Source organism: Sprattus sprattus (genome assembly GCF_963457725.1).
Source record: "Sprattus sprattus genome assembly, chromosome: 13".
NCBI lineage: Eukaryota > Metazoa > Chordata > Actinopteri > Clupeiformes > Clupeidae > Sprattus > Sprattus sprattus.
Window position 1 is genome coordinate 16,254,374 of NC_137911.1, and position 19,080 is coordinate 16,273,453.

A 19,080-nucleotide genomic window follows, 5' to 3' on the forward strand; every position below is an offset into this window, starting at 1 on the left:
AAGGGGCGATAATAATTGAAGGCGGACAAAAATACCCAAATCCATTAATGAGAAGGCTAGGCAAGTGGACCTCGATGAATTTGCAAACAAATATTTTCCCTCACATAAATATTATGGCGAAATATTTTCCCTCAAATAAACTACACCTACTTTATCAACTACACCTACTTTATCAAATCTTGGCACTTAAAGACGCCATCTGCCCCATTGTTTAGGATCGGTCGTCAATTTAGTTTGATCCCTGTGCAGCTACAAATGATTTGGATAATTCCTTAACAGAACACTAATTGCATTTATCTTGAGAGGATTAAAGTTGTGTAGTTCTGAATTTTACATTTGCAATTAGATTTTATTTCATTGCTTGTTTGTGAATCGAGAAAGATGTGCAACTGAAGACAAACGCCACACATGAAACAGATGTTTGGATTTTATCATTTTATATGCATTTTTACATTTTACAGTTCACAAAAAAAAAGACATGCATACCAACACTAAAGCCACACACACACACACACACACACTCACACACACAAATACTATGATAAAGAAAAAAATTAACTTATCAAATCAAAAGAAAGCTGTTTCGAATTAAGTTTTATGTACAGTTTTTCATGACTAAATATGTTACATTCAGGACTTTTAGACTCTTAAAGACAGAAAGCATATGAGACTATCTCCCTGCTAGAGAAAGCAAACACACAATTGAAGAGGATGCACCATGTACGGTTTCTAATGCTTCTACAATTCAAATAAATGCAAGGCTTAAAAATGATGATCCTTTTTGTTTAAGTCATTCAGATCAAATAAAACATAATAAACAACAATAAATTATCTGACTTCCAAATAGAATTCAAAACTTTGTGGAAATAAAATTCCTCTTTTTAAAAGATATAATTTCTTTAAAAAAATCTTCAAGTACACAGACACTTTCTAATTTAAGTAAAATCAATAAAATGTTGACACCCTACCCCAGTCTCAGCTCCATCCCGAACCAACTCGGTCTTAACTAAAGAGGACATCCTTGCCCAAAAAGCAGCCACACAATGCAAACAGCATAATAGGATTTTTTTTGTTTTTGTTTTCTTTTTTTTTCAGATTATAAGGGTCATAGCTTCAGAAACACTTTTTTTTTCAGTTGATCAACCTCCACCATTTTATGTCAAGCATAACTTGACAGTCAAGGAAATGATTTTCTGTATTGTTTGCTCTTTCTGTTGATTACATAGCATTTTATCACAATATTTCATAAACCTTAAAAAAAGGAACGCACTAAACTGTATGTTGTGAATATAGTGTCAGCCTCAAGGAGATGTCCCTGGATCATTTTAGGTGTTTTAGAGAAATTAGATTGTTGTTAACTTGTAATATAATTGACTTGGCACACATATATTGCGACAAACATAGAGGCAATGCAATTTCTAATGAGAATTGTCTCCTGATATGAGTTAAGTAGCTGTTGATAAATCCTTTTTAAAAATGTTTAAGGCATCCTTCCAAAGTAACAACAAATGCCTTCAATGCAGGAATGCATTTTCTGTAAACTTTTACAGTTGAAAAATAACATGATTAACATCACCTCCCCTGATCTTTACAGTTGGTGCCTGATTGAAAATCCTATTTTTGAAAAAAACAAAAAAAAAAAAAACTGTTTGTACTGTGCAATGACGTGATCTAAACATCATCTTTGACACAAAGGTAACGTCCTAAAAACAGCACACAAGTTGATAATGGGACTCTTTACTGACTTTCGTCACACCTGAAACCTTAAGGTGTGGACAGTTAAAGCTAACCTTATGTCTCTATTTGCTCTGGCACTCAAGCCGAGTCTACCTGAAAGAGTTAACTAGAGACAGGTAAGGTAGACACAATTCCCTGGGTGGAGAACCACTAACTAAGGCAGAGTTCCCTGGAGGGAGGTCATTTATTTGGCATTTGCCCATCTTTAGGCTTGGCGGCTTCCTTACGGTGGGCATCAGAGGTGTTCTGCTTGGGCTTGTCTTTGGGTCCGCCTCGAGTGGTCGCAGACTCACTGGAGGAGGTCTTGGTGTTTGAAGGCACAGTTTTTTGACTGACTGAAGAGGCTTTGGCGGCCTGAGCAGCAGCAGCAGCAGCAGCAGGAGCAGCACAAGCATTGGCCACCGGGGTCTTGGCAGTGGCTGGAGCAGAGCTGGGATTGGCAGAGGTGGTTTTGGCAGTTGCAGAAGCTGGGGTCTGATTGGTGTTCTTGATGCCGGGGGCAGGCTTGGAACTGGATGAACTGGAGTTGTGTCGTCTTCTCCTCCCTTCGTCGCCACCAGAGGATGAGTGTCGTCTCCTCCTGCCTCCTTCCTCTCCCATGGGAGGCTAACGCGCACACACACACACACACACACACACACACACACACACACACACACACACACACACACACACACACACCAAATGATTACTATCAATAAGGTCCTACACTGGGTATGACAAACTCAACATTGTGTTTACCCATGTGATATACCAGGGAAAAAACATGGTTGTGTGGATAAAATTGTTAAAAAAAAAGGTAAAAATGAAAAAAAAAAGACAAACCATTGGCTGATTTATAATGTCTATATAAAGAAGGACAATCACCAACAAACAACAGATCACGAGAGAAAATACAGGAAACTACTTATATGATCACACACACACACACACACAACTTACCACTACTCGGAAGTCATCAACAGTCTTGAATTTGTTGAGATGTTCTTGCAGTTTTGGATCAATGGGTTGTTTCTTCATCTGAGAGTACTTCAAAAATGCCCAAAACTTCTCCAGTCCATACAGCTGGCCTGAACACACAACACAGGCATTTAAGTCACCATTTAAACTTTTAATTCAGTTTTGATGACCTGTTACCTGGAGACATAATGTTACCAAAAGCTGTTTATCTAAGATACTGTACTGCGGTGCCTTCAACCTCCATGATGACATCCAAGAGCAATATGTCGAGGGAGCAAGGGTTAACCATTGCATACGTGCGTTTATGTGACAAATTGAATGTTTCATCTCACCATAGAGCAGTAGAGGCGAACTGCCACAGACTTTAGATTTCTCAAGACAGATATTCTCAATCATGGCTAATAATGTTCACCGAAACAGACAAACCACAACAACGAAAAAAATCAACTTTCATTACCAGTTTCATAGTCTCTCAGTGTCTCTTCCTGGAAGTCTTTAAAAATATCCTGTCTGAATCTCCTTTCCAATCCGTAGCTGTAGTACCGGAACAAACACTCCAGTCCATACCTGTTGAAAATACATTTAAACGAACATGTTAGATATCATATAACAAAGAAAAAAAATTATAATCACGTGTACACTATAACACCGTGTGTCATGGTCAGTGGTGTGCGTGACTTTACAGTACATGCTTCAAAAAGGCAACTTAAAAATATGTTTTGTGAGTAACTCTGCAGCATTTGTGTACACTTATCTCCAACTGTATACATTTAAACATTAATAATATATACCATTATAGTAAAAGCAGTAGGTTCAAAGCATAGCTATATTTATGACACCATTCAGAGTTTTAACTACTCAAGCACTGAATTGAACTAGATTTCACTGCGTAAATCATTGGGCTATTTTTAACGGGGTTGGGAAGCAGAAAGACCTGATTAAGATTTTACACGTAATCCTCTGAGCCACTAAGAATCTTTTTAAATTCCTGCAGACTTTTTTCCCATACCCCTAACTTCAGGAACACTCACTGCACACACACTGCTCACTGACGTGTCTAAAAAAGGAATGTCGCTTTGGCAGGTGCTGAACCGCTGCTTTTAAAGCACTGCTATGCAGTTGGCCTACCAGGAAGTTTTTAAGCTCCCAACTTCCAGACATTCTCTACCCACACCCTGATATTATTGCCCTTTTTAACGAACTACTCACGTCAAACTACATGCTTCAGCATGCCAGGGTTGTTTGCTCCAGTGAGGTGGCATAACAGGGCACTTAACTTCAAACCCAATGACTACGATAAGTACGCACACAGCATGGAGTAATGCCCTTACGTTAAGAAATAAATAGAAAGAACACCATAATGTTCAAATCAGACTGATTCTGTGCAGCAAGTGCTTTTTGAAGCCAGAGCATGCATAGTAAACAAAGAACTAGGGCCTCGTGTACAAACGTTGCGTACGCACAAAGACGTTGCGGCACCGTTCACGCTCACGGTCGGACATATCAAGAGTGAAATGAACATGAGAATGTGCGTTCCTCCATGCCAACTTTTTGTCTGGTGTATGCGCATTTCTAATCGTTTGTCAGTTGGCGACAGAGAGGCTACACAGTACATCTACCTTTTGGAGTTCAAAAGTATTTACACAGTATTGACACATGGGCCTCATTAGAAATAATAATAAAAAATACTTCCAGTCCAGTCACTTTACTTTTGAAATGAGCCCATGATGTCCATAAGTCGAGAAAGCTCAAACTGACAAACGATAAGAGTGACGCACTTATACCATTCTGATTATGGTCCGCGTTTGGCATGAGCTGCTTCCTATTATGCCACGGCTGAGGTTATCTAAACTCAAACAATACGGCCTCTGTTCCAGACGGACCTGTAGTTCTCCTTGGCCTCCTCCACGGCAAACTGCCTGAACTCTTCATACATCTTCCTGTTGAAGTTGTCTCTCAAGAAGAAGGACCAGAACCTGAAGAGTGTGTTCATCTCCTGAGATTGGCCCACTCCCGACCGTTTCCTCTCTAAGGACACAGCAACCAGGATAAACAATAAACAAATGTGTTGAAGTTTGTGGGAATTTATGATCATTTGTCATGGACTGCGAAGATATGTCTACACCAGTGTCCATCATTTTGTCATCTTGGTCTGAATTATAGTGTGCTGTGATGGAGTATAAATGAAATGCATGTGTTGTTGGCACACCACATCAATGACGTCTCTGTGTATATGTGTTTGTGCATGCCTGTGAGTGTGTGCATGTGTGTGTGTGTGTGTACACACCGTTCAGGCAGCGTCTGCGGTACTTGTGATACACCTGTTGAGTGAATCCGTTTTCACGCAGAAGGTCGTGTGAGGGGTGCCTGAATTTGGGCAGGGACTGAGGGGTACAGCCGTAACTCCCCGACAAAGCAGGGGCACCCTCAGAGGGGGATGCATTGGAACTACTGCAGAGAGAGAGAGAGAGGGAGAGGGTTAGAGGGGGAACCTGCAACCCCTTAACTGGGTTAATACTACTGGTAGCCAAAATCATTATGTCTTCGAATAGGAATGCCTGTTAGGAATCCCTTATAGGGCATCACTGGGAACCCCTGCTGAGGAATCTCTGAGTAGCAGACCTGATGGAGGAGGTTCGAGGCCGGTGCTCTCTTGAGTCCATCACCCAGCCCACGTGGCACTCCATTGGGGGGTTGGAGCTGTGCCTTGTCTTCTTCTTCCTGGGGGTCTGAGGGAGGGAGGGTGCATAGCTCTTAATTAGCAGATATCATAAGCAAGAAAACACACTATTAAGCACACACTCAACTGACGACAGACAACAACACTCTACTTTTAGACAAGACAAGACCATTCTTGAGCATTCTTAATTCTTAAGCATGCACTATGATTAAAACCAAATGAAAACACACACACACACACACACACACACACACACACACACACACACACTAGTATGTATATACACACACACAGTCGTTTATACACACACACACACACACACACACACGTATATATACACACACAACCACACAGTGACCTACACAAAATATGTCAACTTAAAACTAAAAAAGTCATCACCATTTGCAAAAGATACTTGCACATATTTTCACAATCAGTATTTTCATACTATAGGCTAAATAAGCAATTTGTCTGCTTAAAATTTAGATAAATAAAAAGGGGGGTTGAACACTTTTTCAAGCCTCTGTATGCAGACTGTAAACACTCTTAGATGTCTAACTGGGAAAGAATTTATATACAGATGAGAAACTTTTTAGAGCCCTTTGGAATGAATGTTATGTTTTAAACATCTTTGCTTGGCACACTTAGTCTCAGAGATTCCTCCCATGCACAGCATACCACGACAGCACTACTGCTGAAACTTTGTATACAGGATTGAAAACACTTCTTCCTCCTCTACCTACTACAATCCACAGCGTTTACTTCCTGTCTATGGTTATTTGTCTATGCTATGTGTTAAATGCACCTTACACAAGTCACAAGCTGCCAAAAATACATTTTCTGTTTACGAGGCCCAGTGGTTCTTACTTTTTCGTCGATTTCACCGCTCTCCTTGATGACAGCATAGAAACGGGGCATCTTGCTGGGGTCTTGGCGTCCGGGTGTGCGCGGGGTATGTGGGGTCCTGGGACCTCCAGGAGAATCGGGGACCATCTTGGGGAGTGAGTGAGCCATACTGGCCTCGTCTGCTTGGAGTCAGGGGAGGAGTGGGTGGTCAGGCACAGAAACAAACAATGAATAATGTCTCAAAGGTGTGTTGCAATCGTGTGTGAGTTTATATTGGTGGTATTATATTGGCTGAAGTTTTAAGAACTGTGTGTGTGTGTGTGTGTATTTTTTTTCTCTGTCTGTGTGGGTACCAAGCTCAGGGGGAGGTGGGGGGACATCCTGGTAGGCATCCACGGGCGTTTTGGGGGCGAGGGTGTTGAACTCGTCTTGACTGATCACGTTCAACTTCTTGAAATTCTCCACCTCCTGAAAGTCAGGCAGACCGAGACCGAATGCATGTTCGCTGTTAAAAATGGACTAAAAGGATTTCCCAACCTTTTAGGAGGGTCAAATTCAACAAATGTGAAAATTTTTGTAACTACACAGCCACACGTCTGCACTAACAACAACTTATTTTAAATCTGAACAGTGTGCCTGGTATGTCTACTAGAATCAACATAAATGTAAAAAGTCTTACAAAACATAAATACGAGGATCATGACAGACAAAAACAAAGAGACAAACAGAAACAGACACACACACACACACACACACACACACACACACACACACACACACACACACACATCAGGAGAGATTACTCTTGCTAATGATTGCTAATTACTACCTCGGGTGCAAAGAGCACAACAATCTACTATCACTACTTAAGGCAGGCAAAAAGATCTTTAGATAGGGCGTTCTGTGGGTTATGCTACTCCTTACAGTTGCATCTAAACTCGTAGAACACCAAAGGAGACTATAAATCCTTTTGGCAATCCAACACTAAACATATTTTTATTTGAACAGAAAAAAAACTATTACGGGAGTCAGACTTGTTTATCAGACACCTTCATGCATGAAAGTTGTTATTTATGGAGGATCATTATTGCCATACAACATTTCAGGATTTCATCATAAAAACATTGCCAACCAACTTGGCTACAAAGATTAATTCATGAAAGAGATTATCTAACTTAATAAATAACACTAACATACTTTAAACACATTACATAAACTCAACAACAGAAGACCACATGCAAATAATAAAGCTAATGCATGAGGGCATGGTGTGGGCTTGGGCGGTGTATATAAAAGGTGCCATTTCCTTATCTCTCGTAAGACAACAATGGACTCTGAAACAGACCCTATAGGTCCCATACATACTTTCACATTATGAAATTCTAACGGTATGTTTCCTTATGGAGGTTTGTATGAAACCCAGAAATGCAGGGCAAACACAAAAGCAAGGTTTTAAGTCTTCTGTTAAGAGAACGACACGCTCGCAGGCTTTATCGAGCTGCCGGACTTTGAACTTTGGACTTTAAGTTTAAAAGGAAGGAAAAAGGAGGAAAAAATTTCAACCATGCGACCTTGGCATGTGAACACATCTGTCACTTTTCACACACACTACAGAACATTATGAACCATATCTGTCAGACTAGCTTGAGGCTTAAACACCAGAGTTCATGGGATTTTAAGTATTTAAAATGAACACAAGGCTACGTGTGTTTGTGCAGATAAAGCTGGTTTAGCTTTAATAGTTCTCAGTGTGGGTGTGTTTGTTCAGAGAGCAAGAGGTTAGGGGACATTGGACAGGCTGGGTCCAGGAGTTGCAGAGATAAAAGTGAGCAAATCTAATATCCTCAATGACCAGATGAGGCATCTCCTCTCTCTTCTCTTCCTTTCCTCTCCTTCCTGCCTTCATTCATTCATTTTTCTTCTCTCTATCCCTCTTTTCTCCCTGAACCTGTCCTCTATGTCTCTCTCTCCCTCTGTGCACTTTCCACCTGTTTTCAAAGAGAAGACAAAACACACACTGATAACTGATGGAAAAAGTGCTGATAACTTCAGGTGATAACAAACTGATAATAACTAAACTAGGTGCCTACAGCCATGCTGAAAGCAGGTGCTGATTTCTTTTGACGTGGCACAATTTCCCAATCTCTATCACACAATTTCACTGCAACAGTATAGATCTGACTGCCACCGTAGAGAAAGAAGAAACCATGTTATGTCAGAAGTTAACTATAACTCAAAGCCTGGGGCCACACTTAGATCCTTTTGGCCCAGTTCTTCTCCGTGGTGTGCAGTGAATTTATTAAGCACCCAGCTGTAGTGTCACGTATGGTGTCACACATAGGAGCAGGGCAAAGATGGCAATAAATAAGGGGTTATTTTGGGAAGTGCTACATGCTGGGAGTTATGTGTGTGTGTGTGTGTGTGTGTGTGTGTGTGTGTGTGTGTGTGTGTGTGTGTCTTTTCAGAGGAAATGCCCTAGGGCTTCAGTTTGGGGTGGGGTGCAGTGGCAGGATCTGATTGTAGCCAACACTGGAGTGAGAGGTTATCGAGTTCTATGGTGGAGCATGGGAGAACAAGCCTGATAGGCGTCACATTTTAACTCCACTAATCAGGAGTTGAAAGTGAGACTCTGGGGAGACGTTGGAGACCATCAGTGATTGTTCATTAAAGCAGACCTTAAGAATCAAAATTATGTTTGTGGCAGATGTTCCTTACAAAGACCTCCAACATAGACATGTGTACCTTGATGTTCGCGCAGTCCAGCTGCATATCCTCCTCCTCGTCCCAGAGGTCCTTCTCGTAGTAATACAGACCGTCATTGATGGCTTTGGCAAGGTCAGTGGTGATTTTGGCACGGGAGACGTGGTTCCCTGTCCGGTCGCCTGCGGGGTGTTTCCGCATGTGGGGAGGCGTCTGTGTAACGATCAGGATCTTGTTGACATCGTTGTCAGCCAGCTCGTCGTCGGAGTCTTCGTCGGACCAATCAGTGAAGGTGTTCTTGCGAGGCGCCCCAAGGCGTTCCATCTCCTCATCGAACATGAAATCCAGTTCCTCTAGTTGTGGTTCAGCCTTGGGCCGTGGCACGGTCTGGGACGGCTCTGAACGTTCCTGAACATGCCAAAACAGAACCAAGTGTTAGGTTAAAGAATGCACAGGATGTAAGGGACACCAAAGTCACTTAAAGGTGCAGTCTATGATTCTGGCAAAAGGTTGTTGCTATTTGTGCTAATTAAACAGCTAATCAAATTACACCACTCTTTTCTGTGCTCCGGACCCAACAGGATGATCGGCTTGAATAGCCTATAGCTTGGTCCGAGTCACCTTTTGTATTTCTAATCTAAGTGGACACACAGGACATATAGGTAGAAGACCATGAAGAGTAATTCGCTGAATTTGACAAAAAATGTCAATTGAATTACAATTCCAGGCTGCACCTTTAATTAACAGTTTAATTCCATTTCAAAGCCTTCAGAAAGCTGACACCAGCGCATAAAATAGACAACTCACCAGTTGTACTATGCTACCAGGTTAACTGCTAAGCCAGTACAGACATTTGCAATTCAAAGTAGCTGCATTGTGGCTATCCTTATTTGGTGACACACCACTACTCTAGGATATAGCAGAGCTTGGAATATAAAACAATAAAGATACAGAAGAAAGGAAGCGGGAGAACGAAGGAAAAGGGAGAGAACAAAGAATAAAAAAGAAAGAAAGGGATGCGTGGTGAACAGAGGTACTCAACTGGTGCTGGGATGCACTGGGCAGTGGGTTCAGGGGAAGAAGTGCCATCACAGGACTGAACAGCAGGGAAATGAGTGAGGGGTGACAGAAGAGCCAGGGGACAGATATGGGGACAGACAGCACAGGAGACAAGATCGGGACGGGTTAGGGAAGAGTGAATATGAAACAGGGACCCAATTAGAGGTCGACCGATATGGGTTTTTCTATAACCGATGCCGATACTTAGAGGTCAGGGTTAATCGATAGCCGATATGGGCTGCCGAATTTTCTAAAAGTTTTCCCATTAATTTTGCATGCTAAAGCGTCACACTAATAATAACTTGATGCACACAATTTTACTCCCCTACTAGTATCTTAAGTCTGAAGTCCGTGCCCCCGTTCACACTAGAGGATGGCTACCCGACCCGAGCCCGTCGGAACCCGTCGGGTTGGGCCGGGTTCGGACAAATATTAGAAATGTATAAGCGGGCTTGGGTCGGGTTCGACACATCAGCGCGATAATTCATAAAACATTCCAAATTTTAAATATCAACTGTTACATTTAGGTCCTACATTTTAGGATAACAGCCTTCTTCCTGTGGCGGGGATTTGTTTATGTCCGTGCCAACATGATTACAGGTGGCAAAATGGCATCACGGAGAAAGTTAAAGAGAAACGGTCATCTGGAGAGTTTAAAATTATACTAAACAAAGGGAAATCTACTGTATGGAGATATTTCTGCTTAGTAGACGATGCAGATTCTAATTAGGCTGTTGGATATGTCCAATGTAAGAAGTGTGAAGTTTTAATGAAATATGATTGATGCAACTCTCGTTCTCCACAACAACATGGATTAAACTTCGATGGTTGGATGTAGATAGTTTCAGAACGAACGTCGGCGTGCTAACAGATCTTCAATGGTAAGACTTGTTTGTTGTGCCTCCGTTAGTGTAGCATAAAACGTGAGTTTTATTAAAGCATAGCGTGTGTAATGTGTAGCTATTTCATTCCGTGTGTTAACCTTTCCTGCTGTCTGTCTCTGATAGTTGGAGATTGCAGGGAAGCAAAATGCTCCACGGCCGAAGTAGATTAGCTACATGTTTTTAACTTCGGGGTTTATTATTCCCTTTCCTTTACGTCTGCTGCTGGTTAGTAAATACAGACAGCAGGAAAGGTTAACAAACGGGATGAAATAGCTACACATTACACACGCTATTAATATGCTTTAATAAAGCTCACGTTACTCACATACTGGTTAACCCTGTTACAGCACATAAATGTTTGTCGCTACATCCAAACTATGCGTCACCTTTGTCTTTGTACGTGCTCATCTTAAAGGAGCCGCACCATTTTACTAAACGTTCAATGCAATGTGAATCATTTAATTTAAATATGCATATTGGCTTTATTGTGTGCGGTTGTTTAACAGCGCTTGTTTGTGAGAGAGAGAGCATTTAACTGTTGATACCCCAGTTTAATAAAGCCAGGATATTCATAAAAGACGTACGTCAATGTGGCATTAGTAGGCTACTATGAACAGTTGAGAAATGAATTCCGTCGGGCTCGGTTCGGTTTCGAAAAAAATAATCTTAATGGCTGTCGGTCTCGGTCCGGGCTCGGTTACTATTCTGTCGGACCGGGCCGGGCTCGGACAGAAAAAACCGGCCCGGGCCACGCTCTAGTTCACACACACACACACACACACACAGCCTAATACTTACAAACATCCATAATCTAGTAATCCAGAGAACCACCCCCTTTTTTTAATGTATTATTTATTATTTTTGTTATTATTATTTTAGTTATTCTTTTCTTCAATGTATATACATATATGTATGTGTACAGACTATGATTTGTCTTTATTTTAGGGTTGCTGTCTGGGCCGTGGGAGAGGGGAAGGGAGAATTATTTGTAAAACTTGAATCCGTCACATTTTATGTTTTCATGTGTTGTTAGTTCAAGAAAACAATAAAAAAAAAATTGCTGTTGTTGTCTGGGCCGTGGGAGGGGGGAGGGGGGAAGGGATAATTCTTGGTAAAACATGAATCCGTCACATTTTATGTTTTCATGTGTTGTTAGTTCAAGAAAAAAAAAAATATTATTTTTTAAATCGGCCGATGCCGATAGATTAAAAAATGACAAATATCGGCCCGATATATTGGTCGACCTCTAGACCCAATGGGTCGAGGTTAGATCATTAGGGTGACACAGGAAGTGTGATACGGAATCCATGCAGGAAACTGAGGAGGGACAAGATTGTACCAGGGTTTTCGCTAGGACTTTTGCTTGCAGAAAAAGATGTTGACGTTGGAAGACCAATTTGAAATATTGGGTCACGTTTTAACAACTTTGTTACAAACGCAAATATAATGTACACCCATGTTAACAGAAGATATGACAACGACCTCAAAGCAGTTTGACTATTTCCTGAACTGTAACGGTTAAGCCAAGCGAACAGTAAGTGAACTCTTCTGCTGCTCACTTGAAATCAAACATGCGCAATCCGTTTCACACTCTCCTCCTCCAGACGACTTCGCAGTGTTGTCTTAATTCGATTCTGCAGAGAGAAGCCCCTCTGCTGGCATGCTTGACACAGGCAGAACACAGCAGCTTCATTGGCTCAAATTGCCTCAGTCAGATACAGATCGATGAACTCATAAAAAAGCACTTTGCATGTTGTTGCAGAAGTTAAACTGCCATAACTGGGGAGCGTTTTGTGGCGCGCCTGGAATCAATGAGAGGCGCGTCAGCTGACTCAGTTGCCACTTCAGGGGGAGTCACACTCTAATGTTGTAGCTACATTTGAGCATGAATGAGCATTATTACTGGGCATTTAGACCAGCAAGTTTTTAATTTGTTGTATTTTTTTATTTTACCAGGCAAAAAACGGTATTACATCAGCTAACAGAAACTCTGAATTGTATCTATAAGTGAAAAAACCGAACAGGCATAGCTTAACTTTTAGAGTGGGCAGAAGTGAACAGGGGCTGCTAATAGAAAAAAGGGTAGAGTGACATGGAGGGAGGGATGGCGTGAGCAGGATTAAAAGTCTGAGAGGGATAGACAGAACAATACAGATGAAGCAATAGAGATATGGATGACCGTGGATCTGAAAGGAGTGATTGTCTAAGATGGAAGGGATAGACAGATAGAGATGAAGTGACTAGTAGCATCGATCAAGGGAGAGAGAGAGAGAGAGATGGGTAGCTGATCGGAGAAATATGATCGGGAACCCTGGATATCATATGATATCTGATGAGAGATCAACATCAGGGATGAGAGACATATATGAAGTTAGGAATGTGAGACAGAGGTGCAGTGTGAGAGAATGAATGTACCTTAGTCTTTCCTGAGGAGGTGCGATGTCTCTTCTCCACCTGGACCCACTCCTCCGTTTCTGGTTCCGCCACGCTGGCAGACGGGCCTTTGAGCTCAGAGCTATTGACCTTGGAACCAGACGGAACCTCAGGCAGGGCTGAGGAGCCCGGAGGCTGGGAGGTTGGGTCTGTCGCAGGTGGCTCTTTGGATTTGCCAGAGGGTTCTGCATCGTCATTGGTGGTTTTAGTGGGCGAGGTCGACACTGAGGAAAGGGCAGACCAATCAGAGACCACAAAGAAGAATTCGCAGTCTCTTATGAAAGATATTTTCACAGCCTTGGTGAGTTGGGAGCATTAACAAAATTAAAACAAAAATAGACTGGACAGACCTAGACTTAGAAGCACTTATTCTTCCATTCACAGCCTCCTAGTTTCCCAGGGTACCCCGTGACTTTAAATCATCCCAGTTGAGGGATCAACAATACCATAATGACCATAATTTACGTGTAAGAACCTACACAACGTGCAGAATGATCCAAATTTGACCAAACACATCCCAGGCGTTCCTGTGGTTCCGTATCTTGCCCTGACTGCTCTAACGCCCCGTCAACACTGTAAATAAGTGTGTGGGCCTTTCTGCGCTATAATCTATTTCTATAGGAAATCCCCTGCCAACAGTGCTTTGGATCCTTAAAAGACGCAAACATCACAAATAGCACAACAGCATCACACAGCTGTGTTATATTAAGAGGTTATGAAGCAATTTCAATAAAACAAAAAACGACACACAAATTTCTATTGGCCGAGCCAGATACACCCTTGTGGGCTTCTGCCAAAGGTGCAGATGGAACCTCAATAATATAAGCCTACATTCCAGGCAAGTATAGTAACACAAACTCGGGCCAATAATATATTAAAAACGGTACTTGCAGTTGACATGCTTGTCGACTCAAATATTTCTCTCCTGACAATAACTCTGATTTTCACAAAAACAGCGCAAACCAATCAACTAGAACTTTGTGACGAACATTACATCACGGCTTGGTTGAATTTTCAATTGTGATGTGTTCTTTAGAATGTCAAATAACCTTTGAGTGTGCTTTTTGACCATATTAAACATGCATATCAATTTGACAAATTCATTCGTCGTTGTCACAACACGACTATCATCTAAATTATTGCGCCTCACGCCAAAAGCATGGTAGTTCGCAACCCTGAAAGTAGTTCTACGAACAAGTCAGTTTTACTGATCATCACAGGAAAATTATATCTGCAAATTAACATAATGCAAGTGTGGAAACTGTAGTATAAGCAGCATAATGGACTTCAAGACATTGAAGTAGCAATAGTATCATAGTAATGACCAACCCACCTTGAACGCCCATTATTTCCTGCCATCCGTAAGCCCTGTCGGCCATTATCCCTTACATGACAATCAACTACAACGTTTTGAAAAAAAAATTATAATTATTGTGACTTGAACCTGAAGTTGATGTCTGAGGCGTGACATACCTGAGGATGAGAGGTTCTGTCGGGGCACAAACTCAGGGCAGTTGATGAGCTGGGTGAAGTCTGTGCGGGGGATGTCCAGCGTGGGGATGGGCCACTGCTCGGGGTCCTCCTTAGCCCGCATCTGCTCCTCCACTATCTCCACCACCTTGCTGCCCTCAAGAGCCTGGCAGACAATACAGTCACATGTTGTTAACACCACATGCTAGATTATCAAATAGATAAATTAGCTAAAAGGTGTCTTGTTACGGAGAACTAATGGACACCTGTAACTATAAGCCAATCAAAAAAAAGAGTATTTATTCTCTCCAGGGTATAAATAATAATAATCTAGAATGACAATGCATAGTTTACTCCATGACTGGGCTTAAGAGAATGCCAGAAACAGAGATCACCTCCTGCAGGATGCATTGGAAGTCAGTGATGCAGGAAATGAACATCCAGCAAAGAAATATCTTTCAGTGAAAATGGAAAATAATTTGTATGTGTGATCATTTGCATATCTTCTGCAGAGATGGTGAAGTAATAGCACATTTCGTCCATGATCAGTTTGCGGTCAGTCGTGAAGGTAGAGCATCCCTGCAGATGAACAAGTTTGTATGTGCTACAGGGATGCTAAAGGGTGAGCGAATGTAGTGAAAATAGTTTGTCAGGATGTTATGGTGATGTAGCGGTCACAGTTGGATGATTTCTAGAGTACATGCTTAAACACAGAGTGTCAGAGTGTCAGGAAACATGGGATGTTTTGAGGGATATAAACATGTCACACAGGTAAATGTTCTATGGCATGGTGTTTGTGTGTGTGTGTGTGTGTGTGTGTGTGTGTGTATACCTCCATGATAAGGTTTTTGTCGGTGGTGAGGGCCTGAACGCGGTGAAAGCTCTGTGTGTGTGTGTGTGTGTGTGTGTGCGCTAGTGTGTGTGTATAGTGTTAGGAAGGTTACTTTTGAAATATAATAGGTTACAGATTACTTGTTACAGTACCCTGTTACAAATGTAATAAGTAATTTCCTTACTTTAATTACTTTATCAAAGTAATGTTACTTATTATATTTGATTACTTTTGATTTTTTTTTGTATTGGAAGACGAGAGACAGTGCACATTCAAACAGGAGAACCAACACTCCAAATGTTAGCGCCTACGGCCAAAGGAATGGATTCTGCAACAGAATGAATTCTATATTCTACATATTTCCCCCAAAACTTGTATATTCTGATGTAGGCTCTTGGTCACCAACATTTATTCATTTACATTTATTCTGTCATTTGTATAGTAACTCCCCAAACCTGTGTGTGTGTGTGTGTGTGTGTGTGTGTGTGTGTGTGTGTGTGTGTGTGTGTGTGTGTGTGTGCGTATGCGCACCTCCTTGATTAGGTTGACATCGGTGGTGAGGGCCTGCACACGGTGAAAGCTGGCGATGAGAGATATGGGCAGGAAGCCCTTGGTGTCCATCTTCCTCCTCAGGAAGAAGTCCCGCTCAAGGTTATGCAGGCTGAAGTAGTACTCACTGCACACAGAGAGCACAGCGAGTTTTAGAAGAATGGACTACATTCGCTTTAAGCGCAAGGCCTACTAGGGGTTCAGTTGAGTGTGAAAGAGATAAGGGCATTCCTGCATATGTTATGGTTTATAGGTTGTATTGCCTTCCCAGATGAAACAATAAAATATGCAATGAAACTTACCTAACCCCCTAAAGCCTGAGCACAACTTATAGACATGGTCAAAGGTCAGGGATCGGAGGTGAGGGGTCAAGACTGGCCTTCCCGTCATTAAGGGTAGGCTAAGGCTTTTCAGGGGGGGAGGGGCAGTTAGAGATTAAGACCAGTCTGGGCTTGAATTGCATTTTTGACGCAGATTAACACATTTAGGACAGCTCCAACGTAATCCTACAGCAGAGGACTGGCTAGCAGCATACGTAATGTCTTTTGAGATATATATATATTTTTTTTAATATGTAGACAGTTGCAGAGAAATTGTTTCTTCCAAATGAATTGATCTTCCCCTTTTGGATTACATGGGGAAGCTAACAGACCATTGGAAGAGTTTGCTTTGGGCCACAGTTTGAAGCCAGTAGCTACAACAAGCTACTGGCCTTGATTCAGGGCCTGAAGCATACGTAATGTCAAACAGCATTATCCCCATTCTCTCCCTCTTCACTCTAAAACTTCTCCACTAAAACTTCTCCACTTATTTCTCCTTTTCATGCCAAACTGAAGCCCAAGAAGGGAAAGAGGCGGATAAAGAAAAAAGGAAAACAAATGCCAGAGTCCAGTAGCAGGCACGGAATGAAAACTAATTAAAAACAGAGAACCACACAGAACAAAACCAGGTCAAATTACTCATTACTCTAATTCCACTGCTTACTCACCCATCTAACCGCCTGTCAACACCACCACTTGCTCACTCACTCGGTCTCGCTCGCTCACTCACTCACTTGGTCTCGCTCACTCACTCACTTGGTCTCGCTCACTCACTCACTTGGTCTCGCTCACTCCCTTGGTGTCTTCATCACTATCTCTCTCTCTCTTTCTGTTCTTCACTCTCTCACTTTCTGTTCCTCACTCTCTCACTTTCTCACTTTCTGTTCCTCACTCTCTCTTTCTCTTCATCCTTCCTTCTCCCCTCTACCTGCCAGGTGTGTTTTCTCTCCTGGCCAATGTGACAGGTGTGATGTGCTGGTGTTACATTTGTGTGTCAGAAGCGATGGGAGATATTGAGCTGTCAGTCGTTCCCCTTCTCATTCTCCCTACCTCTTTTTCTCTATTCTCTCGCTCACTCTTTCTTTCTTTCTCCGTCTCTTACCATACATCTCACACTCTCCTGATTTCATCTTCTTCATTCTTCCAGCACTTCTGCCCTACCCGACCCTCTCTCGCTACAGTGTCCCGTTCTTGTAACCCCCCATTCTCTATCTATCTACTTCTCTTTCATTCCTTTGTTGTTCTTCTCATTTCCCCTCTCAGTCGCGCTCTCGTGTTCCTTTTTTTGTCTCCCTTTCTTTCTTTCTTTCTCCCTCCCTCTCTCTCTCTCTCTCTCTCTCTCTCTCTTGCTCTCTAGTTTGTGCAGTGCACTCAGGGAGAGTAAGAGTAAGTCTAAGTGATGAGTGTTTTGCCAGAGGCAGGATTCCAAGGCCAGGGCGCACGTGCTCTACCAGCGCTTGGCCCCTCCACCTCTGCACAGCTCATCTCTGGCGGCTCAGGACGGCTCTGCGCACAGCCCCACAGCACACAAAGTACACAGCAGCCCCCAGCTGAGGAAACGTCCCTTCATATATATATATATATATATATAATTTAAATTATAATTTAAATTATAAACTCTTACATCTATTTGTTGCCACGCATCTGTTTTAAATAGCACATGACACACCGAATCAATTAACAGCATAAAAAAAGAAACACAGAAAGAGAGAGTCCTGTCAATCAATGCCCCGTCACTCAAAGCCCTCCTGTCAAAAGAAACGTCGGTAACGGCTCCTAATTAGTCTGATTCTAGCTCCCCCAGCACAGGCACTCAGGGCTGGGGTTGGAGCTGGGTGGAGCGCATGGCTGGGTGAACACACTGAAGAGCATTACTGGGGATCTGGAGGGCCCTTACCTCCCCCATTACAAGAAAGAGAGAATGAGAGGGGGAGAGGGAAGAAGAAAGAAAGAGAGGGTGGGTGAGAGAGAGAGAGAGAGAGAGAGAGGTGAGGTGTGTCTGAAGGAAACTGACTGCTTATGTGAGGACAGATAATGATAGAGAGGAAGTCCGTCAGAGATTTTTTTTTTTTAAAGAGAGAAAGAGAGTATGTCTGAAGGAAAGAGCGAGTGAATGACAGCTACAGTAAGAGAAGAGAGTGGAAGACTAAGATAGATAATAATAGAGAAAGAGAGGGAGAGAGGGGGAGGAACAGACAGGCCAAAAAAAAACAGTGACCCCTCTCTCTCTCTCTCCTCACTTCCTGCCCCAGATCATTTACACCCCCTCAGCCTCCCCAGGGCACAGGGCTATATATAGGACACACACACACACACACACACACACACACACACACACACACACACACACACACACACACACACACACACACACACACACACACACACACACACACACACACACACACACACACACACACACACACACACACACACACACACACACACACACACGCCACTCTGTCCTGGCCCAACTGTGCCCCACTCTATGTGCTGCACGATCAGTGCCACCTACTGGCTAGAGGATGACCCTGAGATCCTGAGTGAGACGACACACACAAACACACACACTGCCATCTTCTAAGTAGTATGAACTACCATGAGCTGGTC

At 42.5% G+C, this 19,080-nt stretch overlaps 1 protein-coding gene across 5 annotated transcripts in view; it reads right to left on the bottom strand.

Moving 5' to 3' along the window:
* Positions 1 to 414: 414 nt before the first annotated feature.
* The window catches only part of larp1b (La ribonucleoprotein 1B), a 29,808-nt gene continuing 11,142 nt past the window's right edge, over positions 415 to 19,080 (bottom strand). For 4 of the 5 annotated variants that reach the window (XM_080850422.1, XM_080850423.1, XM_080850421.1 and 1 more), the window contains exons 7-19: positions 16,133 to 16,277; positions 14,773 to 14,935; positions 13,282 to 13,523; positions 9,966 to 10,019; positions 8,966 to 9,331; positions 6,577 to 6,691; positions 6,245 to 6,402; positions 5,320 to 5,426; positions 4,985 to 5,148; positions 4,581 to 4,725; positions 3,155 to 3,264; positions 2,680 to 2,807; positions 415 to 2,343 (exon numbers count right to left, since the gene is read on the bottom strand). In XM_080850422.1, coding sequence (XP_080706548.1) covers positions 1,918 to 2,343; positions 2,680 to 2,807; positions 3,155 to 3,264; positions 4,581 to 4,725; positions 4,985 to 5,148; positions 5,320 to 5,426; positions 6,245 to 6,402; positions 6,577 to 6,691; positions 8,966 to 9,331; positions 9,966 to 10,019; positions 13,282 to 13,523; positions 14,773 to 14,935; positions 16,133 to 16,277 — 2,323 coding nt within the window. In that variant the 3' untranslated portion in view covers positions 415 to 1,917. The remainder of the gene's footprint in view (positions 2,344 to 2,679; positions 2,808 to 3,154; positions 3,265 to 4,580; positions 4,726 to 4,984; positions 5,149 to 5,319; positions 5,427 to 6,244; positions 6,403 to 6,576; positions 6,692 to 8,965; positions 9,332 to 9,965; positions 10,020 to 13,281; positions 13,524 to 14,772; positions 14,936 to 16,132; positions 16,278 to 19,080) is intronic. The other variant, XM_080850425.1, reaches the window with a different exon arrangement.